At 36.3% G+C, this 27350-nt stretch overlaps 1 protein-coding gene across 5 annotated transcripts in view; it reads left to right on the top strand.

Annotated features, from left to right (window-relative positions):
* Positions 1-27350, top strand: part of DTWD2 (DTW domain containing 2) — a 94860-nt gene that overhangs the window by 59306 nt on the left and 8204 nt on the right. For 2 of the 5 annotated variants that reach the window (XM_040541482.1, XM_040541485.1), the window contains 3 exons: positions 619-808; positions 21302-21374; positions 21678-21727. In XM_040541482.1, the coding sequence (XP_040397416.1) occupies positions 619-808; positions 21302-21374; positions 21678-21727 (313 nt within the window). The remainder of the gene's footprint in view (positions 1-618; positions 809-21301; positions 21375-21677; positions 21728-27350) is intronic. The other 3 variants (XM_040541484.1, XM_040541483.1, XR_005815358.1) reach the window with 2 other exon arrangements.

The following is a 27350-nucleotide window of genomic DNA, read 5'->3' on the forward strand; positions in this document are numbered from 1 at the left end:
GCAATCCTCTCATAGATTTTATAAACTAACTTAGTATGTCTTGCAAAGACTTCAGGAATTTCTGTGTACGTTAAAAGAATGCTTAATAGACAATAGCTATATCTCTAATTCCAGTGCCACATTTACAGGCCAACAAAAAGGAAGAAAAGAATGTGTATGTTTTGGGGCCATAACTGTAGAAGTAGTAATAAAAAAATAAAACTGAGGAGATTGTGGTACTTCTGTGCTTAGCACTTGAACAAATTTTACTAGAATACATATGATAAATTTTAGTAAACAATACAAAACATCTTTTGTTAGAGGATTACATTAGAAGATGTTCTTAGACTTAGATGTTCTTAGATCGAAGTATTGGGAAATGTTCCTTACAGATTGTTTCATTGAGCTTTTTACTGATTACTTTTGTGGGTGTTATTTTCCTTCTTCATATGAGCTGAGGAAGGACCAATACATTTTTTTTGACGTGTTGGATAGAGAAATTGATATCTGAGTGATGGACCTTTCTTGGAAAGTTAAAATTTGGAGAAGATGAATTGAATTTAGTATTGTAATCTGGAAGTATGTATTTGGCATGGAAACCTTTAGTAATTACTGTCATTCTGTGTGTGTGCATTAAAGGTACCCTGAGTTAGCAACTGTGTGCAGAAATCCCAGTACTCTTATTTTGTATCCTGGAGCTGAAGCAACCAATTTGGAAGAAGTCACTTTGGGGTCTTCCAGTCCACCAGTTATGATAATCATTGATGGAACTTGGAGTCAAGCTAAAGATATATTTTACAAAAATTCACTCTTCCGGCTTCCCAAACAGGTAAGTTGTAATATGTAAATTAAAAATGTGTGTATAATAGATGCTTACTTTCTGATCAACTAGAAGGAAGTGCTAAGTGAAATAATGGATTTTTTTTTTCCTTTTCAAATGGAGCCAGCTGACAAGGAAGTAACAAAGTATGAGTTTATTAGAAAGTTGTCTTTATAAATATTGCTTTTTTCATTTGTCATTTGATTTTTTTTGAATTAATGCATCCAACTTCAGTGTATCATGTTTTGTTTGCAAAACTGAAAACCAGCTTATGTCAAAATCTTTTACCTGAGGTGTTAGACAATGTGCAGTGAAACATAAAATTTTTTGCTGCATTGCACTAATAGAGAAGGTGGAAGTAGAAATTTGTAGTCAGTTACGAGGAGACAGTCTTTTTCACACATTTAATCTCCACTGTATTTAAACCTTTATGACTTGTGGTAGATGTTCCTTAGAATTTAAGCAGAACAAATAATGGCCATGTGGGCTTGTTTGTTTGTATTTTAGGAACATCAACACCCACCCACTCTGCTGTCCTTTACTTGAACTGTCCATAAGACATAAGCTGTAGTTATACAATTATTGCAGCTCTTTCTGCCTTTATGAAAATACCTTAGATTACAATATAATGTTAATAACATTAATGGCGTAGGTTCCTTTCACTGCATGGTATAGCATCGCTATTCAGGGAATTTTTTAGAGGAGAACTGAGTGAGTCTTTGGCACAGGAATCTTGAATTTGAAGGTAAAACTTAAATCTTATCTAACTGAGTCGCTGTCACTGAGGAAGTTTTTTGGCTATTATTAGACTGAACTCAATTATATTTATGTTATATAAACACATCAGGCAGCACTTCATTATGCCCTACAATGGTCTCTCTGGTTAAATGTCTAAATTTAGAAATAAATCTTAGAATTTTACAAATAGATTTTCTATACAAAGCTCTCATTTTGCGTATTTGTAGTTTTGTGTCTGCGTTGTGCATCATTCATAACCAAGTGCTTCTAAATCTGGAAGTTTGAAAATTTTATTGGTTTGATTCTTTGTAAGTTTCTGAAAGGAAATGTAACTATTTTTTAAGCGAGTTTCATCATATGCTTGTCAATGGAGCATGCTAAAACTGGTCAAACTGTTATATTTCTACTGTGGCTAGAACTTATCTGCAATACTGTAGGTTTAAATTTGTTTGAAAGTCAAACTGATGTCTGAAGTTCAACGCTGCCATTGCCTTAGGATTCCTGTTGTATTGGTTCTTACAGCAAGGTCCTTGATTTTGTTCCTCACCAGTTCCCTTACATTTGTAATGATACAGAAGTGGTGTGGTACAGCATGTCTCCTGGAGGGCTACATGGCCTCTGGCACTCTGTAAAAAAAAGACGCACAGCACCTTGAACTGTCAAATGCAGTGGGAACAGCCCTTTTGTAAGACTTGTGTAGGTCTATGTTCTAGTTTATAGCTTCCTTGCAATTTCTTGTTTATTATGCTCTTTTGAAACTTCTGTGGACTCCAAGCTTTTCATTGAATTCTCAAATGTGTGGGTGTTCTGAAGTATTTGTTTCCGTCAGCTAGCTCCGTGTGGCTGTCCAAAATCACATGGAGGAGTGGTTTTGCTACAGATTAAAAGAAAAGACAGCATTTTCTCTTGGGTTATTGTAGATAGTATCATATCTGTGAGATGTTTATCCCCATATATCACTATAATAGTGTGGCTTGGAGGGAAGCTTTTCAATGGTTATTAGAGTACTGCATGTTTGGTCATATAAACAAAGCTTTTATTTTTATTTTTTAAATATTTCCTTGAGACTGGGATTATTTGTCCAGGTGTAATTGGTGACAAAATTTCTTTTTCATTCAGGGGTGTTATTGAAACTATATTGTGGAAAAAAAAGGTAAATACTGGCATTTTTAATAATGGAAAAAATTTCCTTCATTGTTGGTTCACCCCTTTTGTCAGCGAAAAGCTGACTGTTACTTCTGGGGACAAACCAGAGGCAATATGCAAATTTATAAAAATCCAGGCCCTTGTTGACTATGATGTTAGAATAGTTTAAATGGAATACTGTTAGTCAACATGCTGCTAATTCAAAAAAAGAGCTACAACTGTAACTGCTTAAGTTGTAAATAATTTGCTTTAAGGGATGAAATCTCTTTGATATCAAATCTGGGAGTTGCTTTTAAGCTCTTAGCAATCAAGTTATATTGTTGTAAATGAAATGGAAGAGTAGATTCTAGGTTTTAGTCCAATTGTTTTGGCTTTCAGAGGAAGATGGAATTTACAGCTAGGAACTTACGGGATTCATTTGAATGTATTTCAGTTTAACTGCAGTTTTATGAACAGATTTTATGGAATTTATTTCACTGCAATTCATTTCAAATTCTGCAGAACATTTGTCTTACACTGGCATACTTGATTGCTGATACATGACGTGCCTTTAAGTAAGAAAGTGTTACTAGACATAATCTCTTTAGTTGGACCCTACCAAATTTGCCAAAAAGTCAAACATTCCTAATTCTGTAAACTGGCTATTCAAAATTCAGAGTTATTAATTCCTGAGTTATGAAAAGCAGAAGAAAACGCTTTTCTTAGTCTATTCACTTGGACAAGGGAGATAAAGGCAAAACTTTATCATTCTTCTTGTCTATTCCTTTTAAAACTTGCAAAAATAATTTTACCTTTATTAGTCAAAACCTAACTATTCCTGTGCTTTTACAACTTCTCTATTTATTTATTTATTTATTTATTTTCGGCTGGGAGAAATAGATTAATAACTGCAAATATAAGATCTGATGTTTTCAGCTGAATTCCAGTTCAGTATTCCACACACACAAGAAATCTTTTCTATTAATTTGTATTCTGATTTGTGTCCTTACTTGAAAATTAATTTGGTGGAGTAGCTTAGGTGTTTTAGGTGGCCTTGGCTTCCACTCTTTTATATCCTTGCTGCTGATAGAACTTCTCTCAGTGGTTATATTTGAGGCAGGTAATCTCTGCAGGAGCTGGAACAAAAAGTGCATTACGTGTTTTCTAAAGTTATTTTTTTTTCCCCAATCCTTTTTAAAATTGACTTGAGTTCTTCTGTTTTGTGTCACTCAACTTTGTTTGAAGGGCTGAAATTCATGCCACTTTCTTCTGTTGAGCTGAAACCTAATCATTATTTTATTTTTTTCTGCTAGCTGTTGAAATGTTTTCCACAGATTTTTGAAAGAGCAGTTATTTGAGTGACATTCAGGATAATTGCTCATTTACGCCACTTCACTACTAGCTTTGTCTGTCCAGAGTCAATACATTTGGCAGATCTGATCAGTAAGAACATTATGGTAAGAGAGGACTGTGTGTAGATTATCCATTTTGTCATCTCTGTCCTCTTCCTGGTATCTTCTTCATTTCTCTTTCATTATGTCGGTGAGAGTAGCTTCTGATTTTTTTCCTACTGGGCTTGGATTACTGCTATTTCTTAGTATTTCTAAGTACCCTTCTCTGAGGTCCATGACTTGAGGAGGTGGCTGATGATTGTTTTTAAGATTTTGCTCTTAAATGTTTTAAACTTTACTATTCCAGAACATTGCTGCTGTAGAACCTGTTTCTTATTCTGTATTCCTATCTTTTTTTGGGGGGCGTCTAATCAAGTGTTAACATGTAAGGTAAATTTAGTTTCTAAATGACTTCAAGAAATAAAAATATCTGAATATGAAAGAAATTGATGGTATTTATTTTTTTCAGAAAAAAAGCTAATATTTTGCAGATTGTTATTCTGTACCTGATTTTATTTATTTATTTATTTATTTATTTTTGCAATGAAGTTCAGCTTATTTCACTTTATTCCTTCTTAGCACTTATTCCTCTGTGCTTCATTCTTGCACATTATTGTTCAGGAAAAGAAGTCATAAAGTGACCAGCTAGCGAAGCATCATTTGATTGCAACAGCTAACTCTTCTGAATAATCAAGAGAATTAAGGGACATAAGGTGAAGTCACGTTTCTGTATGGGAAAGGTATTGGAAATAAAATATTTTCCAAATACTTCTCTTAAACAGCTTCATGCTGGAAATTTTTTTGCCATGTGTTAAGGTTCCATTTTGCCTGAGAACCATAGCTTTATTGAAATGAATATAAAAAATATAGTCAGTCATGCATAAACCAGGAGAATTCATTGAGCACTACAAAATTGGAAGGGTTATAGCCAATCTAGTTTTTTGTGATAGTTGAAAAAGTTCTTTAAGCACAAAATTGGAATCTTCAACACAGCAAAATTTGACAAATTCATAATGTAAACGAAGTGACATAAAAAGGATCAGTATTAATGTATAAAGCTGAAGTATTTGTTCTAAACTGCCAAACATACCATTGAGTAAATAAAACGTAGAAGGTCAATAAAAGTTCAGGATAAATTCTGCTCTTAATTAACCTTCTTTATTGCAGATTAATTTGTTTGATCATACTGATGTAACTAAAATATCATGCAGGTGCTTGTCAGGAACACCGGATAAGAAACATGTCTATGAAGAAAATCACCCTTCTGACATTTTAGTCATGCAAATTCTGTCTTGCCTATTTCTTATTGCAGCAAGTGCCTGATAGTACAAAGGAAGTTATTAATCAGGTTCATACATCGTCACTATAGAAGAACTCATTGCTGAAAATACGTTTCTTAAAATTCTTAAATTCTTTTATTTTGAAAAATCCCAGTGGTTTTAATTTTTTTTTTTTTTTTTTTTTTTTTTTTTTTTTTTCTGTCAGAAGTACATAATGGTTTGACAGCCTTTCGGGTGATCTGGTCTTATGGCAAGAATTGAAGAAAACAAGGGTGAAATTTTAAGGATCATATAGGGTCATTATTTTCAGCAGAGGTCCATAGAAACCCTGAAAAGTAATAAGTCTCTAATACCTAGGCTTTGCTATACATTTGAAAATGTATTGTGTTCCTTTCAGACTCTTTCTGATGTTTTATAATTGACTTTAATTCTCCTTGTGGAACCACTTCTTCATGCTGTCCCTTTGTTCTTTCACACTGGGCCCCTTGCAGAAGTCTGCAGGACCATAAGGATTTCCGTGCTAGGTGACAATAGGTAGATAATAGTCAAATTTTGAAGATGATACAACCTGAAGCTCCAGTGTTTAATTCCATTTTAAAATGGTTGGCAATTCAGGAGTCTTAAAATCAAAAATCCCTCTCCATTTTAATTGAGAAGGATGTTCTGCCAATGGTGCATATTTCCTCGAGCTAGTTTTGAAGCTATCAGTTTAAACTAGGCTGTTTTATGCATCAGTAGCAATTTTACGGCACCAGTGTGGTGTGACACAGCATGTGCTGTATAAGTGTGATTACAGTCCTGGTAAACACTTATTAGCTTAAGCCCATGCTGTTAACTACTAGCTGACTTGAATTTATCTATGTAAATGCTCATATGGTCTAACTGAAAGTCAAAGAAGTATGGGCTAAATACGTCTGCAGTTTGGCATTCTACCTGTCTAAATTTTTTAGACCTCATAAAAAATATAATAACCCTGTAACTGTTAAAAAGTTTGTTTTATTGAAAGAATGGACAGAAATTATTGATCACTAAAATACCAGTGATTCTTTTAAAATTCTGAAATCTTGCTTAATACAAAATGAAACTGAAAAAAAAAATTGAGGTAAGACATATAGAAAATGATTTAATTAAAATAAAGTAAGATATTATGCCAAGAAATTCATGGACAGGTAGCATTGACTATATAGCAGGAAACATTTTTTTTTTTCTTTAAGACAGCTCTACTAAGTGGTGATAGAGTTGGATTTTGGTATGCAAAGCTGAAATAAGTATTTGCTGGATATGTTCATCGTTCTTGCTGTGGGTTAGTTTTGTACTTGTCCGTACACTGCTGTCTGGATACCTTTTTTATCTTAAACCAACAATAATATAGTATATTTTTCATTGAAGACTGGCAATTGCTTTTCAAGTTTGGAGTGATACTAATTATAGGATGGTAGGCAGAGATAGAGTACTGGGGTTTTATGTGCTTAGAATCAGTACTTTGTAAGAGTCCAGTTGGAATTAGTATTCACCTTCGTAAGCTTTCTCCTTTCATTCTGTGATTTTTGAGTAGTGTTTTTCCCAAAACTTTAATTTCATAAGAATTAATGATATTTAATAAGTGACAGTATTAAAAGATCCAGTTAAAACAGTCCATTACTGTACTTTAGATTCACTTTACTTTAGGTTCACTATAAGTTTAAAATTTATCTGCGTCCTGCAGGAAATTAAAAAGTAATTGCTGTTTACAAATGAATCTGCTAGTACTGTAGGAGTTTGTTACACCAGAAAGACTAGGTATAGATTACATATACATGTGAATTTGCAGAATCTTCGCTTGCACATAACAGTTTTTGGTCTTTTGAAAATTATGTTTTGAACAAAAATTAATATAGGTAGGAGCAAAGGTAAATGTTGCAATGTTAATCTGGATCTGTATCCACGTGAAAATGAACAAAAGCATGCAGTTACAAGGTAGCCCTGGAAGCTCAAGAACAGCCTTCAACATGCTCAGCATCTATTGCAGTGTGTAGCTGTTTAAGACTGCAAAAATGAACTGTCCCATTATCATTAGGGCAAATCACAGATGTCTTTCTGAGAAAGTTTTGAGGCTTTTTTTTTGAATGATGAAGCAGTGATACAAATGTTCATACTCAGTTCCTAGGGAAAAATATGAGAAGACAGCAGAAATATTTAAAAAGTTCATAGCAGATTTTCTGCATTGCTTGGATCACAGCCTTTAACAACTGCATTTGCAGCCTGTCTGAATTAGCATTCTGTGCTTCCTGTTTGAACTTTAAAGAAAGGAGTAGTCTGCTATCCCTACCCTTCTTTTTACTGGAATTCCATAGCAACTGCTGTTTTAAATTGTTTAAATTCCTAGTGAAAATGAAGAACGCAGTGACTCTTGAAGTATCAAGAATTAATACATATATTAAGATATTTTTGATACTGATGGATTGTTTGGTTGTTACTAAATATACCAGGGCTAAAATCAATATTTGGTCTGAAATATTTTATATGCTAGTTGATACTTGCTGTTATTCAGATCACATTCAGCTGCAAGAGTTTTAGTGACATTGTTAGAATGCTTTATTGAAAGTACATCTCCCTGCAGGAAAAAAAATAAAATTGTTTTCCCATGCTGAATTGTGACCTAATTGGCTTAGATCTCTTTTGTCAAGTTTAAAGTTTGTATTTAATGGTTTGAGTGTTATTTTGTTTTTGCTTGTGCAGTTCTGATAGTACAGTATTAAGTCAGAACTTGTGCTGTAATGGCAATAGCCATCTATCAGGCAAGTAGTAGTGAAGGTACCAGTTGAACATGGAGCAGTGCGAAGTATATACTTAAGCACTGTTTCCATAAGTGTGTGTTTTGTGCTATTTTGTGCTGAAAGGATCTAGAGGTACTTGTGCAAACCAACATAACCTCTGAATAGTTAAAATTAGCATTCAGGTGGTAAAAGAACATACTAACACTGTCTGTAAGCAAACACCAGCAGTCTGACTGCTTAAATTTTATTCACTCTGTGACTATGTTCTGTGTTTTTTCTGTCTCATTGAACTAGATGCTTGGGGCCAACTCTGCAGGATTTGCTGTCTTTTGCCAATTTTTGTAGTTTAGTTTTTGTCTTAATTAGAGAAATAGGGCTTGGCCTTTGTAATTGCTAACTCTTGTTCTGACCACATGGGTTCCTCCTATATTCAAACTGTGATAGTTTGCCTTAAATTCAATTACATGAATACACACACTGGCTTTTAATAGCCTCTATTTTGATGAACTTTGTGAAAGATCAAGACAAAAACTAGAATCGGGTGAACAGAAAGACTGTCACGCATGTGCATTATAATTCATGTTTAAATATTCTGTGAGTGATTCTCTATCTGACTGTGTGATTTTTGTTTCATGTTTTGAAGCTTTGGGTTTATAATGCAATTTTGCAAGATCAAAATGAGTAGAATGTCATTAGATTTGGAACTTTGGAAGTTTTTTATTCCAGAGAGTGGGGTAGATATTATCTAAACAAGGTATTAAAGGAAAAGTGGACATGATTACTACCAGAGTTATCTGTAAACCCAAGCAAGAGGAGCTAGAAGCCTTGGCTTAGCCCCAGAGCTATGTATGGCATAAGTGAAACCTGGTGGGAAGAGTCCTGTGGCTGGCATGTTATGATGGATGGTTATAGGCTCTTCAGAAGGGACGGGCAGGGCAGACGAGGTGGGGAGTTACTGCTGCTTGAAATTCAGGGCCTGTGATGTATGGTACTCGCAGTTGATGATAACATGGTTGAGAGCATCAGGGTAAGGATTAAGGGAAGAGCAAATAAAGGGAATGTTGTGGGAGTCTACCGTAGGCCACCCAGCCAGGATGATGACACTGATAAATCATTCTTTAAGGCACTCAGAGATACCTATAGATCAGCCAACCTAGTCCTTATGAGTCACTTCAACTTGCCAGACATGAACTGGGAATACCACACAGCTGATACAAGCAGGTCCTGGAGATTCTTAAAATGCCTTGATAATAACTTCTTGGTACAGGTGCTAAGGGAGCCAACTAGGAAAGGTGCCCTCCTAGATCTGTTGCTTGTTAACAGAGAGGGCCTCATGGGTGTTGTGGCAATTGGCGGCCGTCTTGGCCATAGTGACCATGAAGCAGTTGAGTTTAAATTCTTTGTTAATAGGAGGAAAACTGCCACCAAAACTTCAGCCTATTACTATCTAATTTATATATAATAATATATATATAATATAATATATATAATATTAATATATAATAACATATTGAATGATTTTAAAGTTACTGTAGGATATTCTAATAAATTTCATTTTTTTGACAACGTTTTTTCTTTTTGAAAGGAAGGTTTGAAGAAATACAAGTTCAGCTCTTCCAGAAAATCCCAGAGGAAATATACTTATGGCTATAACATACTTAACTTTATCATTATTATTTTAATTTATGTCTTATTGTCTGATTTTTTTTTTAATAAAAAATAATGAGCTCGGAAAAACTTTACAGCAGGAACTTATAAGACACATTGCTTAAGGTGACTTTTATAGTTTATAATATGATTACAGTAATTATGTCGTGTACTCTATGAGCTGACACCCTTTAGAGAAGCACACTATCCCAGGATGTTTTGCATAGCCACAACCGAGGAAGAGACCACAAACATTAGAATATGCACTACAGGCTTTCTTGCAACAGCTGTTGTGCTTTGCAAAGGTGGTACAGAAAAAGTATTGCATTAACTTGGACCAGTGGATGCAATTATTTCAGAGGGAAGAATGAGCTGGTTTGCACAGCAGGCATCCTTGGCACAGTTAGGCTGCTAGTATACTGTATGAAGCAATCACAGAGCACTGTGGGTGAAGCTGCTTCCATTTATGAGGAGATAAGCATAGCATAGTGCGAACAGATGGCTAAAAAACGCATTTGACCTTCTACTACTTCATCACCAAAAAAAGGCTGAAAAAAAATAACCTAGGGACAAGCACAAATGTAAAAATATGGGCAAGCTATCCCTAGTAATTACTGTTTTATTCGATGTAGGTGATAAGTGAATCAGTTTTATTTATGTTTTAGTGTGTCTGGGACACTGTTGTAAATCTAAGCATCTGTTAGCAAGTACCTAAATGGATTAATTCTGTCATCTTGTTTCTCTGTTTTTTTTAAAGAGCCAATGAACAACTCTATGGAGTAATTAGGTTTATACTTGCAGAAAGAAAGAAATATTCGCTTCTTAAAAATGTTGAACTTTGAAAGTGATGCACAGTTGAGTTTGATAATTTGGGTGGGGGAGGAATTCATATACTGGTGTTAGGGTTTCAAATAATAATTTACACTGTATGTACAATAATGTATGAAAACTATAGGTCTTTTCATGTAATTTTTAAGCTGACATCTATCTAGCCAACAGTCCAGAGAAATGTTATTTCAGACAATCAGGAAAGGGGTATAAGGTGCATTTCACTTTTAGTTATTTTGCATTTTCTTCTTGTATGTTTACACATAAGATTTATGCCTAATCATCTGTAATTCCTTGACATTTTGTGGTCACGCAATACTTTTTTTAACACCTCAGAAGAGCACAGTACGTTTTTATGAAGTTTGAGTTTTCTACTTATAATGTTGCCATTTGCATAGGTTGTGTGACTTTTTGCTCCTGGCCTTATTCACCTGGTGTGCCTGCTTGTGCTCGAGTAGGCATGGTTTGAGGCTAGGGGTAACTTCACATTCCCTTTCCCTCTATGATTCTTTGTTGTTGTACTCCTCTGCTAGTTAATGGGCATAATAATGCCAGCAGCATAATGCCAACAAATCATCCTGTCTATTTGTGCATTTATCACAGGATTGCTGTTATTGAAATATTCAACACCTCATTTTCTTTTTCTATCAGCCTCTAGCAGGTTTTGACAAATCTTTGTTTTGCTTATACTTCAGTTGTCATGTAAAAATTGGTATCATCAGCTAATATCTGCTGTCTTGCAGCAAATTTTTAACTCTTAAGTTTTACTGTTCAATTTCAGCTTGCAATGTATGCTGTAGTCAGCTTGATAGGTGGTTGAGATTTGTGAGCATATGTTTATACTGTTCCAAGCACTAGTTCTCACGTGAGTTGATATTTTGGTACTTCAGATGAGATTATGCCTGTGATCTCTATTGCTGTCCCTCTCTCTCTGTCACCACCCTTCATCACTGACAGACTTACTATTTCTGTGAGTTAGCTTTCAGATCAGGGAATCACTGTTAAATCAGGCACATTGTAGCTAGTAATTTAACAGTTGTAAATTATTTGTTTATTTCTCCTCTTGGAAAAGAAGTGAGTTTGAAGCTTATGGCAGAAGCACCCAGAAATGATGATCATGTGTAAATACCATGGTTATTATTCAGAGGCTTTGACAAACACTGTCTACAGTAATTTTTGTGCATATTTATAGATTTTCAATACTAGTTTTTTATCATGTAGAGTTTTTCAGAGCAGTTATTTGTGGTAATTCCTAGAGAAGAACAACATATAATAGTTAGAAGTTATTTCAACTGGCACAAAGTAGACTATCTCTGGCTGTTTTTTAATGTGGGCCATATCGTTAAAGATTTAATTATATTGATCTAAACACCTAGCAATATTTGGCACACGCCTAAAATATCTTTATCAGAAAAGATGGTAATCTTCTGTGTTGTATGCATCATGATGTATGTACAAGGATGTGCAGCCCCTTCTAAGAGGCAGTCATTCTGACTGATGCTTTAAACTTCCAGGGCACTTTTGATGCAAAGGAAGTTCTCAAAATGAAGATAGTTTATTCCAGAAAAATCTTTTGGTCACAAAATTTATGTGCAGCTCTAGAACGATCAATATTCTGAGCTGTTAAAATTTGTTAAAGTTGACAGCTTATTGTCTTTACTTTTTTTCCTTGAGGTATTTTCCAAATAGCAATACTCACTTCTCTTCTGCAAATTCACTAATTTATTTGGAGCTTCCATCTTGCTTCTTTCTGTTTCATTGTTCTTAAATATATTTGATACAACAACAGAAAACAGCCAATGGCTTGCTCTTGTGTCTCCTGTCTGTACAGCTATATCTGATTTTTTCTTAATTGGGCTTTCTTTTTGTTTTATCTTTCCAGTGGTCTTATGTGTTACTTGGTATGAGAAAGTTATGCAAATCTTCTTTTTGGCCTCACCACATAAACGTTCACAAGATCAAAATCTTTTACAGAAAACTATTATGTTGTATTGTTTTGGAATTTGTCATGTAAGTTGCTGGTATTGATAAAAGGCACTTCACAGCCATTTTGGAAGAGTGGTTTTGCAGGATTAGTTATGAATCAAGGGGACAACTAGATGTGATTTATTTTTAAAAGTAAAATTAAGATGATCAGCCCTCTGATCATCTTTGTGGCCCTCCTCTGGACTCATTCTGATATTTCCATGTCCTGGTGATGGGGTCACAGAGCTGAACACAGCACTCCAGAGCAGACTCCGCTCACAAGAGCAGAGCAGAGGGAGAGCCTTCCTTGCCCTGCTGGCCACGTTTCTTTTGATGCAGCCCAGGATAAAGGATACTTCCTTTGAATCATGTACATGTTAACTACAGATGGATTGACATGGATTTATTTTTAGATAACTATTTTATATCTAAATAGAAGTTCCTTCATATTGTCATTATTTAATTATGCTATCTAAATAACTGGTAAAATCCAGACCATTGGATTTTCTTACAAGGCTGAAGGGGAATCACCCATCACAGGTTGTAGTAACCGTAGAGCCATGCATGCTTCATCTTTTGCAAAATTATTAGAACTAAGGAGTTCTGATAATTTTCTGATTAGGTGGGAGGCAGTGGTTCTTACAAATACTATGGGAAATGCTATGTAGTCATACTTTCTAATGCAAAGGGAAATTGTGAAATGCTTGATGATCTACATACAGACCCTGCAGAATTGCTCTTGTTCTTTTGGTGGTTCATTCCATTGCTAAATTAAGGAGGGGAGACAAATCTCCTTTAAAATAGCCATTAAAAGTGAGCTGGAGCCATGGTATTAGCTAATGTCTTTAAAGAAAGTTTTGAGAAAGCCACAGCTGCCGGAAGCAGAAGCCTGCTTTGCTGTTTCACTGTGACTGAGTGCACACAAACTTACACTATTTGTAGGATTACTTAGTTTTCCAGGTTTGAACAATGTGTTGCTACACCAGGGTCATGTATCGTTTCCACAGACCTAATTACCTAATTTCCCTAGGCCTGATTTTCCTCTTTTTCTGTAGTCCCGGAATTTCAACATGTTGATATTATGTCTTTTTTTTTTTTTTTTTTTTTTTACTGGGTTTGTTTTGGGCAAAACCAAGGCTACTGACTGGGAAGTAATTTCAATCAATTTAGTTAATTTTCAGTTAACAAACTTCTGATTATTGATTCTACTATTACAAAAAGTCAAACAAAGACTCAGGGAAGTCCCCCCTGCTTGTTCTCCAGTCCCCGCACTGCACACTCCACTCGTCCCCTTCAGAGAGGAGCTGGGCAGTGCTGGGGTCAGTGCATGGCGACTGCTGCACTGAATCACAGAATCACAGAATCACAGAATCGTCTAGGTTGGAAGAGACCTCCAAGATCACCTAGTCCAACCTCTGACCTAACACTAACAAGTCCTCCACTAAACCATATCACTAAGTTCAACATCTAAATGTCTCTGGTGACTCAGAGAGACTCTGGTCTCTCTTGGTGACTCAACCACTTCCCTGGGCAGCCCATTCCAATGCCTAACAACCCTTTCAGTAAAGAAGTTCTTCCTAATATCCAACCTAAACCTCCCCTGGCGCACCTTTAGCCCATTCCCCCTCGTCCTGTCACCAGGCACATGGGAGAATAGACCAACCGCTACCTCGCTACAGCCTCCTTTAAGGTACCTATAGAGAGCGATAAGGTCGCCCCTGAGCCTCCTCTTCTCCAGGCTGAACAATCCCAGCTCCCTCAGCTGCTCCTCATAAGACTTGTTCTCCAGACCCCTCACCAGCTTCATTGCCCTTCTCTGGACTCTCTCGAGCACCTCGATGTCCTTCTTGTAGCGAGGGGCCCAAAACTGAACACGGTACTCAAGGTGCGGCCTCACCAGAGCCAAGTACGGGGGGACAATCACTTCCCTAGACCTGCTGGCCACACTGCTTCTTATACAAGCCAGGATGCAAGAGACTGATAGCAGTCCCCTCTCTTCATTCAGCTTCAGCGTGGTCTTTTTTTTTCTGTCTCCTCTCTCCTCCTACTCTGTTCCTTTTTGTCCTTTTTTCCCCTCCTTTTACTACCCTTTGTTAAACATGTTATTGTGCTACAACATCCTTTGCTTTGTTCACAGATGCTGCATGGTTGGCTGATGGGCACAATGGTAGGTCCCCTGCAGATCCAGCTGGAACAGCTGTGTATGGCACAGCTTTTTAAGCATCATCAAAGCTTAAATAGATGTGCTATCAGTTCTACTCTCCGTACAGGCAGTGGGAATGTACATGGTAGCAGTGTGCAATGCATCCAGTGAAGCTCCCCTCCTTGCTCCTGTAGAACTCCAAAACCCGAAAGCATCACAGTGGTTTTATTGACTGTATGCATTCTGATCTCCACCCCTTGTTAATGTGGACCATGATACAGTATTTAACATTTCAACAACACCCCTTTTATTTACAAAACCTGCATTCAAAACATTATAGCTACTTGAATATTCATCAAACACAGTTTCCACACTGTGACCCTCGAGGGTGTTTGAATGGGGTTCCCTCCTTTGTGGGAACAGCAGGATCGATCCATTGCTCCACATATCCCTCCATCAGCTGACCCCAAATGCTTGTTTTCCTACAGAGGACAGCATTTATAAATGTCAAAAGCCCCAGGACTCTGCTTTCTGGCACCGTCAGTGGTATCCCACCAGCTCTGGTTTCCCAGCATCTCCATAGCCATTACAGAGGCCTCTCTCTGGGGCAATAGCTGTGGACCTCCCTCATTCCTGTAATTTCGCTCTGAGAGAAGAACTGTTGAGTGATCATGCCCCAGCAGACTGATGTAACTGGATTAGTCTGTATGGGCTCAGTTAATTTACTATTAATACTTACTAATTAATTATTACTTACTAATTAATTAATATTTACTACTGTTAATTTACTATTAGGCTCCTCTGTTTTCATGTCAGGGTGTCCTGTTCCTGCTCTCTGACAGCTCCCACCTCCGCAGCCCAGGCAGCTCTGAGCACAGGTTCCCACAGAGCTCCAGCACTGCTTGCTGCTGATTCCAGTTTGCACTGAGCACTCACTAGCTGCCCGTATTACACCAGCAAAGTCTGTCGGTTGGACTCCTCAGTTCTGCTCAGTGGTCCTGGTCTGCCTCTAGTGCTGGTCCAGGCCACCATGGGATGGGCTTGAAGGAAGACCTGGCTATTGTGGAAGTGTCTGCAACCAGCTGTATCTGGCACAGGTACACCTACTCCCACCAAGGTCTGCCCTCCAGCTACGAAAACCCTGACAATCAATGTCCAGTTGACATTGGCAAATGCACAGGTTCTAGGTCTGAATCTCTGTGCTGTGACTCACCGTCTAGGGACTCCCAGATGGACTTAGAAATGTGCAGGGAGCATGCAAGGGTATTCTTCTTTTCCATAAGAGAAATGGGAAGGTGTCTTCCTGACTTCATGACACTGCTCCAGGCATCCAGGGCAGTAATGGCTGTGAGAAGACAAGTGTAATAGGTGGCAAGCTGTGGAGCATGAGGTTTTCACTTTGAAATAGGGTGTTCTAAGTCATCAGTGTTGGCTGCACAAAACAGACAGCAGGTTTCTCTCAAAGAGGGCCAGGTTTTTAGGTCCAAAGAAGATGAGTTTAGGGAGCCCCTGTTGCTGAAGATGCTGTTTTGCTGAAGCACTTTCCGCTCATTTAAACAACAACAAAGCAAGGTTTTTATGATGTCTTTCAAGGAGCGATGGGCTGTTAGCTCAAGCATCCTAGCCAAATTCTTCCACTGTAATTAAACATTTTCTAAAACTCAGTTTCCCTCATTTTCCAACTGAATTAAGTGTTCATTGTTACACAACTTTATGGTCTTGAAATGAACTGTATAATGAACTAGAAAAGACGGTGACCTACTGGTAGGTGAGGTAAATGCTACCATATGCTTTCTTTTTTAATTATTGTTTTTTTCCTGCCAGTTACTCATATTTATACGAGGTCTTAGGAATCCTGTAATAAAAGGTACTTTGCAAATGTGTAGTCTTAAAACTCTTAAAACTTTCAAGAAGCTCCACATTTACAGGCAAATGATGGTTCAGGGACTTCAGGGAAGTTTGTTTAGGAACTTGTTTGGGGCAGTAAGCCCAAAAGTTTCAAGGTATCACACAAATATTCATACTTGGCACTGCCTGTATAAAAGTATAATTCCTGCTGAGTTTATTTAATCCCTTCTGCTTGGCCTTTGTGCAAAATTCTTACTTCATGCACAGGATAGGCACAGTCCACTAAATGTGCTTCAGTTCCAAACAATATGGTCAGCTTGTTAAGAATGCTTACTGATAATCTAAACTACCCTAGTACTCAAAAAAAAATCTTCAAAATACTTCATCTTCTTTAATAGAAAGGAAAGTTTTGCCAAAGGTGTTACTAATGACAGAAAGTTATGATCTTTGACCTCGTAAACTGGTTAGTTAAAGCCATTGCTGCCACTTTACAGTCGGTGTGTTGCATTCTAAAGAGGCCCTAAAAGTTTGAAGGAGTGAACCTTGAACTGCAGTCAACGAAAGAGAATTTTAACAATGTATGGGGCTGGAGGAACTCTTTCTTTTTCTTAGCTTTTGAGAAACATGGCCCAAAATGTGTTTTACAATTCGGAAAACAGTGTGATGAAGTATTTATGAAGCACTTGTGCATTTCTGTTTCTTCCACATATTTGCTAACCATCTTGTAATGTGCTTGGACAGTTATGAACACAAACTGCTACTTAAGTTTCTAGAGTTTTGATCTTTCACCAAAGCCAGTCACATAAACATCTGCTGTAAGAATGTATTGGCAATTTACCCTGTTACTCACATCAAAACTTCATGCATGTGTGAACAGCACTTACTAGATGAACTTCACCATTTCTGTGCTGCCTCTGCTGAGTGAGCATGGGCTCACAAATACTTCAGAGAGCCTGAGAGTATGTCTTACCAAACAGCTTGCTTGAAGTGCTCTCATTGTAGGGACTCTTCTGAAGAACGTTCTCTTCTGTAAGTCAGAGAAATGATGCTCAGATGATTGGCAGAACCTCACTCACTGTTGTGCTGCGTCAGCAGTAAGAAAGGGTGGCGCTGCACTAATAGTGGGAAAGCAAGGTGAGGGATCTTTGTTCAAACAAGCTGACGCAAAACAGTTACTAATTTCAAACAAACAAACAAAAAAATAAAATAAAATACAATAATTCTTCTAGGTATCCATCTTTTTCAGCTCTGGTGTTGAGATAGTTGCCACTGGACTTGCTTGCTTGGAGAAGCCTATAGGAAAGAAAGGAGAGATAAATGATATACAGAAAATGATAAAAAGCTATCGTGTTTAATGTAGAGTGTATGGCAGGTAGAAGAAAAAGCAAAAGTGTCAACAGGTGTAAGACATAGAAATGTAGTTGTCAGGGACTTTAGACAGCCCTTCAAGTTGCAGCAATGCTCTAATTATCAATGCAAAATTGGCAGCATATGCAGTTGAGCAGAAGTTGAACTTCATTCTGTTACTTTCCAGTAATGATGGGTAAAGCGTTGAAAGAGTTGATAGATGAACTGTAATGGCTACAGATGTGTGAGTAGATGTATTGATGCACTTTTTAACATGCAGTGTTGTTAGTAGTCTGGTCTGTTGTTATGTTTAGATAATAAAGTTTTATTTGTGGATCTCCTGTTTTCAAGCCTAGAGGATTAAATAAGGGGTAGCAGTCTGTTACTGAAAGAATGTCCAAAGAGCAGGAGAATTTCTGTGCCTGGGCTAGCAGCTGTTCTGAAATGTAATCTGCCATGTAGATAAACCCCTCCCAGAGGAGGTTATCAACTACCTCCTAATACAGTTAGTGCTCACAGACATGGGTGTAATACAGATTAAGATGTATAGGCAATTGTCTGAACACCTTGAGAGAGGATTATGTGTAATGTAAAAATTTAAGTGTAAGAAAATCCATTCACATGCATACAGAAGACATACAGAATTAGAGTGAAAGACAGCAAGAATCATTATCGTCATCTGTCTGCACCTTAGTTTATTCCTTTTCTGATGTTCACTTTCTAGATTATTTTTATAAAGTGACCTATTCAGTTTGCTCAGGACATACAGAGAAAAAAAAAAAAAAAAGCTCTTTCATCCTCAACAGCTATGGGACTTGGCAAGTGAATGTATGAGAACCAATTGAAAAACAATGCCAGGTAGTAAATACATTTTATTACAGTCTGTTCGTGTCCTTTATCTTTCTGTTTTCCTATCTCTGTTTTGGTTTGTCGCCATTTTCAGTTTGCATGAGAAAGAGATTGAATAATAAATTTTGCCATAGAACCTAAGAAAATGGTCTATGCCCAGTTTAATTATGCAATGAAAAGGGTTAAGGTGGTAAATAAGGGGTGCAGGTGGGCAGGAGGCTGATCAGAACCCAAGGCAATGGAGGCCAGTCAACAACAGGTTCATGAGTGCTGACTCCTTGGTGGTTTGGTTTTGGTTTTAGTCGGGTTTGGTTCTTTTACCTGTAAATGTGCTTTTAGGGGGGAGGGAAGGTGTAATATTTGTGTGGAGTCTGTGTATTTGTAGCTCTGATGCTCTGTATTTCTGTATATCCATTTATACAGAGGGTTATGCATTCAGTCTTGCATCCTGCTACTAATGGGAGAAAATACCTTGTTTCCACTGACTTGTTCTATAAACATTTTTGCTTAAATCTGTGTGATTTTACTAATAATCTCATAGAAGACAGTCACTTGTATCTGGAAACTTGGATAATACATTTTTGTTTCTGATTTATGTTGGTGTTTTTGAAATGTTTAATTTTTGAAGTTGCAAGAAAACTTGTTTTCATTAAATAAGCAGATTGCATCTTCCTACTGAATGATGACTTCAATGATAAAGAAAAAATAGTTAAAATATGCTATATATTCTGAAATGTTTGAGTGTGTTTAGGTTTTAGCTGCTATCTCATTTCAACTGAAACATTCAAGAGATATTTTTGGACTCTAAAGAACAATGTGTTTTATGCTAGGACTGGCTGAAACTGACGTTTGAGAGACTGACATCAGTGGGTGAGAACTGAGAATTACCTTGGGTCAAGTTTCTTTTCATTCATGTAGTGATATGATGCTGAGCAATCACCAGGAGTCTGTCCTTCTGACATTTAGGTTAATTTGAATTACATTTGTCCACTTTGACATTTTTCTGTTCATAAGTATGCATTTATTGCCTCAATACAGTGACATTTCCTTTGTGACTGAAAGATCTCAGTTAATTTGTCAGATGTCTGTAGGCTATGCTATTTTCGTTCTTGAGTTGTGGGTAGAAACTTTGCTTTTAAATTATTTCTTTGCACTTTCATAATTACTGTTAAACCTTTGCTTCTATTTCATATCTATAGAACTGAATAGTATTGCTGCTAGAAAAATTCTGAAGCAGTTGCCAGTTTTGTATGATTGTGCACATACTGAAGTTCTTGTGGTACATGAACACTTTGTAAAAAGTAAGCTAGAAATACTTTTCATTTTGATTGAGCTTGCTTTCAAAAAGAAAACTATCTAATTAATTGAAAGATTTTTTTTTCTTTTAATCTTTCTTGCTCCCTTCTGTCCCCACCAAAGTTCTCAGGAGCTCCTTCCACTGCTTTTTCTTCCTTAAAACGAAGGTCTTACTACTATTTAACACATTATAAGTAAAAAGAAACCAGAGAAAGCAAAAGTAATTAGTAGGTTCCAAAGAACAAAGTCATTGTGTTGATGCTACGTTATGACACTGAGGTATTTAATTTCCCTTTTCAATTTTCTGATATTTGCAGGTAATTAAAGTTAAATGGCTGTGACAATACGCGTAATTAAATTTGCTTTCTACATTTCACGACCCCATTCTCTAGATCTGTACTCTGCTCACTGACTGAATTTACTTGCAGCACTTTCCTGTTGTATTAATTATTAAAAGAATAGTGCTGCATAAAATATTGATCTGTTGCCTGACATTCGTTTTTGAAACGTAAGCAAAGCAAGAGAGATATTACCAAAAATAACTTCTGGATCTTTCCTTTCCCTAAATACAAAACCACAATGAATGGAAATGAACTAAGAATGCATAGGCATTTTATGAAGTGCCAAGCATGCCCCGTAAAACTCACATTTAAATATAATTACTTTTACATAACATAATGTCACTATTAAATTATATCATTCCTTAGGTATAGGTAAAAACATACAGTTTCAGAAGCTGAGACCAAGGCCAGATGGTACTTCAATTATCTGTAGACAGAATTTCGTCTAAATATCACTAGGTCAGTCCTATCCTCTGTTTTGTCTTAGCTGTGAGACTTTTCCTTTCATTACAATTTCACTATGTTAGATGTTAATTTTATGTTAGCCATTTGGGTTAACCTAATGATACATTCTCTTACAAGAATTTGATCCTTTGGATTAGAGCTTTAGCCTGTCTGCGCTAGAATTTTATTTCAGTTATGTATGTTAACTGAAGACCATACTATTTTGCTTTCTTTAAGAATAAGGGCTTCTTTATGATTTTTTAAATGTTTGTAAAATATTCACGCTTGTAAATATTCATTAAAGAATCACAGCGAAAATAGTGAAGGGAACCCTGATTTCTTTTATCCCCATATGTAAGAAAGAATGGCATAATTAGGTTGCTTTTTTCTCCTTGCCTCTCCCATAGCTTCTTAAAAAATCGCACACATACACAAATGAAGACGGAAAATACTCTTTCTTTTCTCATTTCAGAGCAGCACTTACTGTTTCCCATTTGTCTCCAGATTCTCCATCTGCCTTCTAAGTGCTTTACAACATTGGCTACAGCTAGAGAACTTGGAGCTCAGAAAAAAAAAGGTGACTTGCCTAAATTGTCACTATGGTTTAGTGAGCATTTCATGACATCTAGACCAATGTCTTGTCTTTCTGAGCAGGATTCATGTGTACAGACGGAGGCTGACACTTACCTGTCACTGTTAGCAGCCTGTGGTTCTGATATCTTAGAAAGTGCTATTCTAGATAACTTCCACCCATTAAAATTTTTAAGTAATTTGGTAGTTCCTGTTCCTCTTGTAATAAGTTAGAAACTTTGTGCAGAACAGTGATATTAAAGAGAATACTTTCTTTTTTACATACCTCCTGCTTACATGTCATTTTTAGAAAGTAGGCCAGAACATCTTGTCTGCTTCTATGAAAAAGGAATCCTTCAGGTAAGCATATTTTTTTTTTTTCTTTTTTTTTTTTTTGGTGTGGACACTTAGTTCTTACTGTACATTTTCCACGCATGGTGCAAGTGATGACAGACATTTTGGGAAATTGTTTGAAACTTGAGGATTCTGTGATTTTACCCTTTCCATATTGTATGCAATGGTAAGGCCTCAAAATATGCAGATGGGCATAAGCAGCTCTTGAAACAGCTTTAAAAAACATTGTTTATTTTGCTGGTACTTCTAAACTACTAAAATTTGCAGGTGTCTCGACTACCTTATTTGAGAATCTAAAGAGGAAGCAATTTTATTTGATTTTTCCAATATGTGACAAGTACTAAACTGTTGGATTCTCCTGGCTCCTCTGAGAATTTGCTCAAAATTTGAGTTGTTATGAAAACTCTAATGACAGGTAAAGAGCACTTCAGAAATGATTGGATAGGCCAGAAGGACCTGTTGTAAATAGTTTTATAAAGCAAATGAGATGTTAAGGAGGCCAGTAGCAGGTCTTGTGTATTTTTATGTAGCTCTTTGATTTTGTAGTGAATTAAAGAGAGAATTATTCAGGGTAAGGAATTTGTTGGTAGTTGTTGGACTTTCTCAAAGCAATCTGCATATGTGGTACTAAATATTTTGAATTACCTTTTTTTATTCAAGAAAATTATGTTTTAAAAATTGAATTTTACAGAATTCATACAGAATACTATGTAAAGATGATAAATATGGATATATGGATTAAATTACAGATATATTTTAAAAAGAGATATCTATTTTGGTTGCTATTTTTTAACTTTTAAAAGTATATAGAAGGTATTTTAACTATTTAATGAATGGAACTTTTTTGTTCAAGTATCAAATGCTACAGTCTTTACACAAACTTTTCTACAAAGTAGAAATCATGCTACATGGGAAACTTGTCTTTTGCAGATAAATTATGCCATCTGTTTGTTTGTTTACAACTTTTTTTTTTATTCTGTTCATCACAATTCCTGGAGGTCTTCAAGAAATATGTAGATGTAGAACTTAGTGGCATGGCTTAGTGGTGGACTTGTCAGTACTAGGTTAAAGGTTGGATTAGATGATTTTATAGGTCTTTTCCAGCCTGAATGAATGTGTGTTCTGTGATTCTGTGATTTACCTTATTTTTTAAAAATGTGGAATATGTGATGTTATCTTTTAAGGTCATAAGAGCTTTGGATTTATTCTGATTTCTTTTTAAAGGCAGTCTTTTCTTTGTGAATTCATTGCTTCCTTGCCCATGTCTTGGAAAGACCTGCTCAGGAAAGACTTCCTATTGAACAAATTTGCCTGAAGTGTTACAGGAGCACTCTAAAAACCTTCAATTTTGCAGGGATGGTGTGGAGAAAGACAATGAGTACACTTGTGCTTTTTTTTTTTTTTGCCACATTTCTTTTTTTTTTTTCATTCAAAATTTTCTGTAGTTATGCAGTGTAAGAATCTCTGTCTGTGAAGAGCACGTTCCTTTTGCAGTTTAATTTCTGCCAGTCAAATATAAAAGTGAAAGCAAGGCACACAGTAAAGAAATATTCTGTACAATCTTAATTATCTCCATCAAAAAGATATTTAAAAAGAAAGGTCAGAATATTGCAAAACACTGAAAAACATTTTTTTTGAGAATGTACATATAAGATTCTCAAATATTTTGATTAATATCAAATTACAGCACATTTATTTTCTTTCAGACTTCTGTGTACAGTAACAGGAAAGAGATATAATGAAATCCAGAGATGCTGGTTTTAAAAGAGGTGTCATTGGACATAGTCAAGGAACAAAGAGACATCTTGTAGGATTATATTCAGATGATGAGCATTAGGTCACTCAATGAGTAGCTCTAGTGATTTTTTTTTTGACCATTTATCTTTTGTGTACAGTGCCCCACCGGACTAACATTTTGATTCTTAAATTGTTTGGGTTGCAGAAGCAAAGTAAAAGCATTCTTGAAAGTGCCTAGAAATATAATGCATTTTCATATGTTAGCCACATATTTAATGACCTTGGAAAGAAATTCAGGTACTTTTTATAAGGGTGTAAGAAGGTTTCTGTTTTTGACCTGTGAAAGACTGAATGAGAATTGCAATTCTGCATTTGGGTTCTTGAGCACAGGAAGAAAGGAGAATGGGTTGACAGAAAGTTTTGCAGCCATATTGTTCTGTTCAGCAGAAGCAGTTCTGCTTCTCTACGAAAGAGACGATATTACGTGTTTACCTGTCACAGCAGCAGTGAGATATCCCAAGGCTTGTTGTAGTAATAAAGTGTAACCTAAAGTTATAAATTGCCTGAGAGGAAAGTTACCCAAGAAGAGTGGTTTTGGGGGGTCATTGGATATTGTCCAGGAAAATGTGGAAAATATCTTGTCATTTCATAGAAATTGAACAAATCGCTTTTCCTAAAGTTTACCTGGAAGTCACAATGCAATCTGTGATTTGTTTCAGTGGTTTACACGGAACATACACAGGAACGTCATAGATATGTCTAAATATTCAATGAAAAGACATGCAGAGTGGGCAGAGGTTTTTGTGACATCCATTTACTTTTTCAGGCTATCCATTTGTGACAGTTTCATGGCAGTTATTCCCTGCAGTACTTGGAAACAGTGCTCTTAAGATGTCACTTTAAATTAAAGCCAAGATTTTGAACAAAATTATTTATTTATATTCCTGATCTAAATTTTAGTGGCCTGCTGAGGCTAACTTTGCTCAGGATATTTTCTCTGTCACGAAGGTAACTTTATTTAACTGTTTGAGTTTTCTGTGCTTTAATACCTACAATATTTTGTGTTGGCTTGCAGGTAGAAGGTACTTGTACCAACTAGATACTGTGTGAAAGATGATCTTCCCCATGCCTGACTCCCTTTTCTGTTAGAAGTTGTCTGTGAAGTAGCACACAAACAATGCTTTTCCTCTTCAGTACCCTTAATTTTTTTTTTCCTAGTTTCTAGACTGATGGGCAAGATGGTGGGATGTGTTTGTAGTCTCTCTTTTTCTGTGATTTTGGAGTTCCTTTTAAAAGAAAATGTTGTTGTTGTTGTTGTTGTTTTCCTTTTTTTTCCCACTTCATTTTTTTCCTGGAAGGTAGTTATTAAAATAGCAGCACGTATGAATAGTAAACAGTGCCTATGTAAAACAGGATGACTGATGGTACTTGCTTGCATCCTTCTTTTAAAGTTAAGCGAATTAATTCCCAAACAGAAATCCAGATTTTAGAATTTCTGTTAACACAAGTAAGGGAGGAGGGACTTCAAAATAAGTGCCAGGATTTTCCTTGAAGCCACAGCAGCATGTTCTTCTTCTTGCTTTGACATGCCTATAGTCTAATTGCTGAAAATGACAGAGAAAACCAAAAACTGCTGAAAGTGTGTGTCTGGGAGATGGGTGTACTAACTTTGTAGCTTATCTTTGTTCTTTGGGATGTGCTGTTTTCCCAACATGTTTATGCATAATGCTGTATTCTCTTTGGAGACTAAATCTAGTAACAATAATGATGAAGAAACTGGCATAGAAAAGGGGAAAAGATAAGGAAATTGACATTAAGGAGAGAACTGAGTTAAAACTTCCTGCAAGATCTCCAGTCCTAATTTTTAAAATAAGAGCAGAAATCAATTGCCTGACTTAACTGACTTCATTTTTGAAAATTTCAAACAGCTGTCTTGACCATATCAAGGCAACATTTTCGCTTCCATCAGTTCTCAACAGCCAAACTGGATCAGAGGGGTGTTTTTTGCCTGGGACATCTCCAAAGAGGGAAGAAAAACGCAGCCCTCAGAAATTCTGAAGGACCACTGTTTCTACTACAGAGTTCAAATACTCTGTAAATGCTCAAAGGCTCTAGCATTTGCTAAGAGTATGTTGGCAGAGAAGCCTGTGTTTATTAAATTAGTGTAACAGTGTGTAAGAATTTCTGACGTGGGTTTCTGGAAGGCCTAGGTCTTAAGTTACACATAGAAAACTCTATTGTATGTGTTGCTTTATGCTTCTGATGGCTTGAAAATTAAGTCCCCAAACTCTCTTGGACTTACAAAAAGCATAGATACCCTAATTTCAATGTTTTGGCTAAACTCCAGTGAGTAATTGCATTCAGCTTATCTAAATTCCCCTCTCTAGTTTGAATTGATTTAGTTAGTCTCCATTTTCTGTCTTATGCTATTTATTTTGGTGAGTGGTGTTAAATGGGCTGCTGTTTCTTCAACCTGATGTTGCTGTGTGTTGTTAGTAACTGAAAATATTCCAAAGTATAGATATAGTTTGCAAATTACTTTGACTAGCTAAAAGAAATTAATTATTGTACCAATATATCTTCAAGATTTTATAGGGAAATGGTTATAAAATACCACGATTCTTTTTTGAAATGGTGTAAAGGTGTTTATTTACACTCATTGTGAGATTTTGATGTGTAACGCTGGAGTCAGATAATCCAATTTTGTTTACATTAACTTTGAAGGTGCATTTCTTTAACTTAGAAGTTATCTTGCTCATTTGAGATACATGGGTAACAGACAAAGGATTAATCTGTCTAGATAGTGGAGAATTTTTGATGAGACTGTTACAATACCCTTCCTGAAGTGGCATTGGGTGCTATTAATTAAACTCCACAAAAGGCAAGGGAAGTTTTAGACTTTTCGGCTGAAAGTGGTAACATCGTCCTCGTCCCCAACCACATACAAGAAGAGAAAATGTTTTGTGTATTTAGGCATCTTTTCTTCGAGAAAATATTCTTCCCATATGAAATATGTATTGATTCATTCATTTTGATGCCTGTGTTGTTTTGGCTTTGTCTTACCATTCAGTTTATTCTCAAAGTTGGTAAAGAATAAACCTCCTTTGTGTGTTTTATTCATTCAGTGAGTGTACCTACTTTGAGATAGACAGTCATTCAGTTAATGCATCCAATTTGAGATGAACAATAAGGCTACCCTAGTGTATTTCAGATGATGTTTCTGTGACTAAGGATCTCTTAGTTAGATATCATGCCTCTTTGGAGTTAAGAGAAGGTAAAATGCATGTTTGTTGAAAGAAGCCGAAGAGATGAACTTTAGGAGGGAGTTGTCCTGGCAATACATTCTTCCTCCAGTCTCCACCACTGTGCTGTCTGTCTGTGGTATTTTCATCTCACCCCTGTGAATTTGTCATTTTTCAAGAAAATGGATTAGGACCAATAGTTTCCATCTTCTCATTCTCCCCCCAAAAAAGAACAAAGAATCTGGTTGCTATTAGAAATACGAATTTGCCTTTTGTACAATGTCAGCTGTTTGAAATCTGTTCTTATAGACTTTTGGACTCCACAGTGTAAGGTAGAGTGCAGGCTGCATTTCTTCCATAAAAGTTGTTTTGCAATCATAAATAATCATTTTCTCTCTGGAATACTGATGATCTTAAAAGTATTTCAACATAAGCAATATGCAATAAAGTATAGAAACTACCAGATAGAACTTTTCCCAGGCAGCTCCTACAAAGCGAAAAAAAAAAAGCCTTTAGGCATTGTTGATAACGCCTAAAGAGGGGGAAGCCAATGCACCTTCAGTTAGTTGATGAGGTGGTTTCTCTCAGTCTCTGTAGAAATACTCTGTGAAGATTTTGGTTGTGTGGTGTTGAGGAAAATAAGGGTAGGC

The sequence above is a fragment of the Cygnus olor genome, chromosome Z, assembly GCF_009769625.2.
Source record: "Cygnus olor isolate bCygOlo1 chromosome Z, bCygOlo1.pri.v2, whole genome shotgun sequence".
NCBI lineage: Eukaryota > Metazoa > Chordata > Aves > Anseriformes > Anatidae > Cygnus > Cygnus olor.